At 32.1% G+C, this 8,869-nt stretch overlaps 1 protein-coding gene across 1 annotated transcript in view; it reads left to right on the plus strand.

Moving 5' to 3' along the window:
* LOC136413612 (very long chain fatty acid elongase AAEL008004-like) overlaps positions 1-8,161 on the plus strand; it is a 51,736-nt gene extending 43,575 nt beyond the window's left edge. The window contains exons 3-7 of the mRNA XM_066397292.1: positions 365-555; positions 687-767; positions 820-982; positions 1,037-1,353; positions 3,335-8,161. Coding sequence (XP_066253389.1) covers positions 365-555; positions 687-767; positions 820-982; positions 1,037-1,353; positions 3,335-3,505 — 923 coding nt within the window. The 3' untranslated portion in view covers positions 3,506-8,161. The remainder of the gene's footprint in view (positions 1-364; positions 556-686; positions 768-819; positions 983-1,036; positions 1,354-3,334) is intronic.
* The last annotated feature ends 708 nt before the right edge of the window (positions 8,162-8,869 follow it).

Here is an 8,869-nt window from a genome sequence, read left to right on the forward strand (position 1 = left end):
ATTTATGCGATTAAACACCAATTTGGGGTTCTAAATCCATACACTCGCCAGTGGAAGACGCCTCATACTTCAGATTAAAACCTTATATCCGTCATGGCGATCGTGATAATTTATTTAACAGAGGATTTATTAGATACGATATAGTTTTAACATCGATTTTACTTTTCGGTAAATTACTTACAAATAAAAATTACAAGATCACCCCCTGAATAGAGCCATACTGTTTCAGATCTGTTATGCTGTTGTATCAATGAATAATTTCAAGGATAATGTACTACAAAATACTATCTATTTTTTCCATATTTTCACCATTTTTGCATGTTTATCTATTGTAATAAAAATATAATATTTTTCTTTCTTTCAGATCCTAGAGTAAAAGACTGGCCAATGATGTCTAGTCCTCTGCCCACAATGGCCATCTGCCTGTTCTACGCGTACTTCTCCAGAGTTCTAGGACCAAAAATAATGGAAAATAGGAAACCGTTAAACCTTAGGAATCTTCTAATTGTTTACAATTTGATACAAACACTTTTTAGTACCTGGATATTTTATGAGGTAAGTTAACTACCCGGTTTTACTGATGTTTATTTGATTTTACGATATACGTACATACTTATTAAGTACTGTATTTAAATAGAGTGAAATGGCGAGATTTACAATTAAATATTCAACTATCTTTTTTTAAGTACCTTATGAGTGGATGGTGGGGCAGCTACAGCTTTAGGTGTCAGCCAGTGGACTATTCCAACAGCCCTATGGCATTGAGGGTAAACTTTTCTAACTAGAGTAGAATTCGCTCTTTACATTATTGTCATATAGATGGCAAAAACGTGCTGGTGGTACTACATCTCGAAATTCACCGAATTCTTGGACACCCTTTTCTTCATTTTGCGGAAGAAAAGCAGCCATGTGTCAACTCTGCACGTCATCCACCATGGCTGTATGCCCTTCTCTGTGTGGATGGGCTTGAAATTTGCCCCAGGTTAGCTCTCTATACTCAAACCCTTATTCATAGTTACAATGTAACATTTTCTAGGCGGCCATAGTACCTTCTTCGCATTGCTCAATACGTTTGTACATATTATAATGTATTTCTACTACATGGTGTCCGCGATGGGCCCGAAATACCAAAAATTCATTTGGTGGAAGAAATATCTGACATCATTCCAAATGCTGCAGTTTGTGGCCATTTTCACGCACCAGTTCCAGCTGTTGTTCACCGAATGCGATTATCCCAAATCGTTTATGATATGGATCGCCATTCACGGCCTTATGTTCTTGTTCCTGTTCTCAGATTTCTATAAAGTGAATTACAGTAAATTGCCCAAAAAGGAAAATCAAGGCGCATGCATGGTAAGAATATTTTTTACATATAGAGCTAGTAAGTTATAGAATAAATTTTATATAAAATCAGGTAATTTTGGAAAAACTAACAATTTTGTTACGTAATGACCGGCAAAAACACAATTTTAAAAAACCGAAAACTTTCGGATATGCGAAAAACAAAAAAAATGTATTTCCTTTTTTTGTAGCATTATACTTATTTTCAAAAGTCATTGTAAAATACACCATCAAAAGCAAAAAAAACGTTACTATGCGTAAAAGAACTAATGAGCTATTTTGTGTGTTTTCGTAGAGTTAAAAACATTCCTACGTAAATGAATATGATTCTGGGATTAAATGATATTCATTATTTGGATTAATTACTTTTTTACCTGGTAGTGGATAATGCATATTGATTCGAAATTTTCCCGTTTCAGACATAAATTTCTACTTTCTAGAAAAAGTTTAAAATAATGAATCATCTAACTCGCAACATTTTTGAGCGAAAACTATTTAAAGAGTATTAATTTTAATAAACTATATATTTGTTAAAATATAAATGGCATTTAATAAAATGTTTGCAAAACCTTGGAATAAGATTTTTAGTTTTTCTTGGTAAGACCATATTTTCTATGATAACTATCTTCAATACCAACAGATTTCTTCGTCAAATCTATAATTTTTTTCCTCCATCTATACATAGAAAAATATAAAATGATGAGCCATAAATGATTTTATATATTGCAATTAATAAATAATAATTTTGTTTCTAAATTAGTCGTCATAAACATGCATATAAATGTCATTCGAATCAATAAGGCGGAAAAATAGCATAATAAAGGTGTAAGTTTTAGTTGCAGATACGTGTTTCGTTTAATTTTTCATCATTACAGACCTTTAATTAGATAAATTATTACTCAAATTAACATGGAAACTTTATATTTATTTTATTGTAGGTCTGATGATACCGAAGTAGCCGAAAAGCGTGTCTCCACGTATTGTTTTTTTATAAGACTGCTGGAAGTTACTGTTTATACTTCAAGGCAAATGCCCAGAGATAATACTATGAAAGTGTATTATCCTTTGATAAAAATAGTTATAATTAACGTGTATAAGAGCCTTTAAAGGCCTTATGTTATACAAAACGTTCAGTTGCGCTTGCTTTAAAAGTCTTCTTATATACTCACACTATAATATACTATTATTGATCTATTGCTAAAGGTATGTCGGGAGATGTCCGATGATAGAATGGATCCTTTGTTGAATATCGATTGAATGTGTGACAAATTAAGGTGCTGCGGGGTGGGATGAGATACTTGTCAGGAATTTTAAGTGTCTTTCTAAAGTGGTCGCCTTGTGCGCCCCAATAAATACAATGAATCTCACTATGGGTCAGTTTTACTTTTTTAATTTCGTGGAAATTGCCAATGTTTTTTTTGTTTAAAGATGGTGAAGAAGATTCCACATGTAATTGTATGATAATATGTATTGCCAATACTAGTCAAGATTGTGGAGAAAACTGTTAGAAAAATTTATTTATGTTAATAAAGTTATTTATGTAAACATTACTTACCGTCGGGAATATAGTTTGGTTTCTTAGAGGACAACCGCACTTCGGACGCTTTGATTGATCTTTAGAAAGCTTTACTTGGACCTTAATCATTGCGAGGTTACCGCAACGGCGTTTTGTGAAATAATTAAAGCATTAAACTATATCTGTCATGAAATACTGCTTAGGAAACTTAAATATTATGGATTTAGGGCCGGGAATTTGTATTGGTTTCGGTTGTACTGTTTACATTGGTTCAGCCACCTCCGGATTAAAGTTTTTGATAGGGTCTATATCAGTTTTATAGTATTTATAAGAAACTTTTAAAATAGGTAAAGTGTACCATGAATTTGAACCTTCATAAGTTTTTATTTAATCAATTATATAGGTTCATTCATGACTTTAAGATGATCTGAAATTGTATATACATAATTTTCCTAAATAAAACATTTTGTATTTCAGCCTGTGGATGACAACACTGCCAACGATTCAGTAGCCAAATCAGCTATCAGTGGCACCCTAAAGAACACTTACATCCAAACCGAATCGTACAAAGAGTGCTACTCCAACGGTAGCACCAAAGGTTTCGTCACACAAACAATCGAAATGCGCAGTGACAAGAAAATCGATTAAAATCTAGGACAATCCTATTAAATCAGTAATAATTTATTAATGTATTTTCCGTAAATAAGTGGTACCCATTGATGGCTTATGAAGCAATACTTTTCTAGGGGGTTCTTCTTCGTCTTTTTGTTCGGTGGAAGTTTTTACTGAAGGCATAAAACCATCAGTTTTAAGACGGGCTTTTGTTAAATGAATTTTATATTCCGGACTTAGGACTGTGATCTTAATGTTTAAACATATACCTTTTGTACAGTTGTTACAAGAGAGACTTTGATATTTATCAGTTTTGTTAAGGTAAAGTTAACAGAGTCCAGGAAGGTAAAATTCGTTCATATGTCTGTGCACGTTGATTGTCGTTGAACTATGTTTTCTTTCGCGAATCTCATCATTGAGGGAATTTGGTTAAAACCGGCCAAAAATATTTCAGCAATTGTCTCGCTGAGTATAGATTATTTAATGCCCTATAAAAATTTTGAATTTTTTTCGAATTTTTAACTGTCGTAACATATAGGAAAATAAATTCTATCAAACTCCAAAAATTGCAATAACTGGATTTTAAAAATAATTTTTTGAGGCATGATAGTATTAGTGTTCTCTAGATACGGTATAGTGCTGTAGTTAGCAAGTGTAGGAGAATGAAACACTTTTTTTTATTCAAGAAAACGCCTACGTTTCAACTGATATTCGCACTATCGAGGCTTTAAAGAAGGTTATGCTTTAATAGTGTTAAAATCAGGTTGCTCTATAATATTTACAAAATTAATCTTATTGAACATAAACACACCAACAAACAATGAAATTACTACATGAATAATAATTAGTCACTAGGCACTGCGTATTAAGCGTACCAATAAATAAAATACAAATATCAGCGGTGCACACTTTTGATTTAAAGACCAAGGGCTTTTAGGGTCCAGATTTTTTACGGTCATGTGAGAATAAACTTGATTAGACAAAAATTTCATTATCTTCACATGTTTCTATAAGATCAGCGCCCATGAACATTCCTGATACATCAATACAACAATCTTAGTTCGTTTTTCCAGTATCTTCCACATCTTGAAACTGAATGATGCCTATATGGTTTTCCTACTTTATCCACTGCATTTGTGTCATTCTCGGGGTTCTCTAGATGAACGACATCGTGGCTAATTATTTTATATCTATCATTTTACATTGTTAATCCGTATGTTTATGTCCACTAAGTTTGCTATTGTACCAGTACAAGCAGTTGTATTTGCATATGTACTCGTACACTCGCGTACTCGTAAATGTTGATACAGTTTGACTGTGACACTACTAAAAAATAACTTGCGTTGCAGAATGAGATAAGGTGTATCATTGCCCTACACCCGTTAATTTCACCACCTTTATACAGGGTGCGTCAACTAAAATGAAACAGAGCTGTTTTCTCGGTTGACAAAAAAAGTTATGCAAAAATGCTCGGACACGTCGACATTTGTGTGGGGGGAAGGTTTTTCATTAGATATTTATGGTGATTGCCTTCACCCCTGAACAGGGAATGAACCACCCCTAAAGTTTTAAATTGAAAGGGGGGTCAAGTGATACATCAAATAAATGTTTTTTTTGAAGGATTTATGGTGTTACAAAAATTTTCTACTTTAAAGCAACCGCTGACGAGTGAATCGATTATTTCTTTATGAACAGTAAGAATACATAAAACGCAAAAGCACCTAAATCAATTGTTCAAAATGCTATCTATTAATTTCCTAACAGTGAAATAAGTTTGCTTTGAATCGCTGTCGTACCTTATGGAGTATTTCAGGCGTTATTTAGCAGCATTCATTAACAATGCGTTCACGCAACACTTCCAAGGTTCCTGGAGGAGTGCCGTATACTTTCAACTTAAGATAACCCCATAAGAAGAAATCTAATGAAGTTAAATCTGGGGATCTTACGGGCCATTCAATTTGGACCCCTTCTACCAATCCAATGATCAGAAAAATTTTCATTTATAAATTGCCGAATCGCTAAAGCATAGTGCGGCGGTGCACCGTCTTATTGAAATGCCAATAGACTTTCTGAATAATCTGGATTATTTTCCACAAGACCTAGTAATTAGGGATAAGCGAAGTCTTCCAGCAACTGAAGATAAGTCCCACCAGTCAGATTTCCGGGAATAAAATATGGTCCGATAATGTAATCTCCAAAAATACCCACCCAAACGTTTAGTTTTTGAGGATGTTGTATACGCGCTTCATGGAAGATGTTTAGGTTAATATCTGACCAATATCTACAGCTGTGACGATTAACACAACAACAACAATGCCATTTAAAGAAAAACTTACTTCGTCCAAAAAACAGATATTGAAAATAAAATTCTGATTTTCAGTGGCTCTTTGGCTTATAAGTTCGTAAAACTGTAGTCGGTGGACAAAATCGTCCTCGTTCAATTCTTGAATAAATTTAATTTTATAGCGATGAAATTTGTGTAATCTTAAAACCACAAATGCTGGTTGCGCTTAATCCAGTGGAAGTAGACAACTGTGTAGTACTAGTTGTTGGTTTTAAAACCTCTACCTCCACCGCTTCATTTTTGACCGGGCGTCCACGATTTTTTTTACGTTAAGAATTGAACCAGTTTGTTTAAAGTTCTGTACTAATTCCAGGACATACTTTTGGCTTACATGTTTATCCCCAAAACGTTGGTTGAAAACATTAGCTGTTTGGTTCGCACATTTTTCATTTACAAAAAACAATTCAATAATCTTAATTCTCTCTGCAGTGGAATAAACAATTTTTAACGATTAACACAGACAATAAATTAGCAGGTTACCTAAGACTGACAAACCAAGTGGGTTTAACATTCGATGTTTTCAATACTTCCAGGAAAAAACATGTTGATAAAGATTTTATTTTCATTATAGCAAAAAAACATTAATCATTGTCAATTTTGAATTACTTATCAAAAATGGTTAGATCGCTTCTATCCTCAATAGAGAAAAAGACAGAATGTTAATTCAATCATAGTATTTCATTTTTTTTCTTGACTCATAAAACCCATTATTATTAGCTAGCAAAATCTATGATTTTAACATCAAGTTTGGTTCAAAAAGAAATAATCAATTTACTCGTCAGTAATTGCTTCAAAGTAAGACATTTTTGTAACACCATAGAGTTCTTCAAAAAATCATTCATTTGACGTATCACTCGACCCCCCTTCCAATTTAAAATGTTAGGGATGATTCATCCCCTGGCCAGAAAGTGAAGGCAATCACCGTAAATATTTAATGAAAAAACTTCCCCCTCCACATTAAAGTTGACGTGTCCGAGCATTTTTGCATAATTTTTTTTATCAACCGAAAAAACAGCTCTGTTTCGTTTTAATTGGCGCGCTCTAAATATTCACTTATTTTTCGATTTGAATAATTCATGTTCTGTGCTAAATCTCTAATTTTAAAACTTGGAGAGTTAATAGAGCATGAGCAATTTATAGAATATGCAGTTTCAATTGCCCGTGTAATTTTAATAAACATTTCCATAAAATCTTCATAAAATTTATAAAATGAGATAATTCACTTCAAATTAGGACGTTATATATTATGTTTTAGATTACCATTATTCAACTCAATATTTAAATCCTCAAACTAGGATATTCAATAAACACAGATAGATGTGTATATTATAGTAATTACCGTTAGTATCTTTTTTTTTGGTATTTTGGAGATTTGAGACTCAAAGAGACAATTTCTTTAAAAGATATTCTATTTCGAGACATTTGCAGAAATAAGTACCCAGTTTCAATAAGCACATAAAAAGTGAAACTGACGTGTTTTTTTTTCATATATAGATTTCTTGTTCTTATCAGCTGAAGGGACCACGTTTGTTTATATGCTTTGCATTTCTTTGTTATTCCAGTGAAACCATTAGTGCCTACATTTGCTTGGTGCGTGTGTAATGGTTATACTCAAGTTTTCACTCCTCTTTTGAAGCTTTCTGTACTACGTATTTGGACCACAACCAGAGTTAATATTTCCTTTTTTATTGTATATATTATTTTAAGAACTAAAGTTTACTTCTTACTGCTTTGCGAGCGCTTGAACTACGGGTGTGTCTGAATAAAACACCAAAACAAATTCGTACCCTTATTGTTTCACCAAGTAGCTTGAAAATCGACTTAAATTAGGTACAAGAACAAATTAAAGGTATGACAGGGGAAAATATATGAAAGAAGTTGAAAAACTGCCAGCAAACTATTCCCCTTAATATGTCTTTTGTAAATATTTAAGCCAAATTTGGTCTCTAGTTTTACATTGTTGGATATTATATTATTGTATTTGTTAGCATTTATTCGATTCTTTTATTTAGTTGAACTATGTTGTGGTTTGATTAAGTTTCAACATCACACATTTTTGGCTTCAATCATTAACCCAAAAAAATTGCCACGAAAATTTAACTGGACCTTTAATGTCATTAGAATAATAAAATAATAAAAAGTTTGTGCAAAGCGAATTACGATTCAGACATAGCGTGTAAAAGATTAGCAGTTTGTGGCTATCTACTATTAAGTTTTTTATTGTTGGGTTTTATCACATTGTTGCTTTTAGCTTTCGAGAACAAAATTTGTTGTTGGTTGCACTGAACATTTTTTGAACTTTTAATATTATGTGTACGGTATTTTTGTAAATAAATTTTTTAAAAGAATCTCCAAAAGGTAGTTTTTCAATATTTTCACCTTAACAAAAAGTAATAAGTATCAAAAGCTGTTTCTTTGTTTTTTTCCAAAAAATCAATACTAAAAATGCAGATTGTCCAAAAAAGGAAGTTGTAATTTCCTTATAAAAAAACTATTCCCTCCTTTTTTCTAATTTGTCCATCCTGTACTCCCTTTAAATCTACACAGTTAGATTCTGCAAGTATGTAATAATTATGCATTGAATTAATGTGATATTAATGAAAATATAAAAGATGCTTTTGAAATTGATAAATATTAAAATTTTGCAAAATTTTATTATGGAAAAGTCAGTAGTGTACATGACAGTGTTAACCAAAAAATTGAAGACTTGAGTTGCATCGATTTTAACGATATTTGGCTCTGCAGTACATATACAAAAGGGCATTGATACAATAAAGTCAAAATTCGAATTAGAGTTTCGGTTTTTTGGTCTGAAAAATGATATTAGAAAGGAAAAAATGCGTTGAAGAGAAAAAACTTAATCATGCCGTCATATCCACCATTAAAAAGTAGACAAACAAATTGTTTTATCATCTTACTCAGGAACTGAGTTGTTAGGGCAAAAAACGTCAGGTACGAAATTTGAAATACTTTGTATAATAAATTAGTTGAAAATAAGGAATAAAACAAAAATCACTTTCAAAATCCGATAACAAAATTAAATGTAATAAATAACA

This window comes from Euwallacea similis, chromosome 14 (genome assembly GCF_039881205.1).
Source record: "Euwallacea similis isolate ESF13 chromosome 14, ESF131.1, whole genome shotgun sequence".
Classification (NCBI taxonomy): Eukaryota; Metazoa; Arthropoda; class Insecta; order Coleoptera; family Curculionidae; genus Euwallacea; species Euwallacea similis.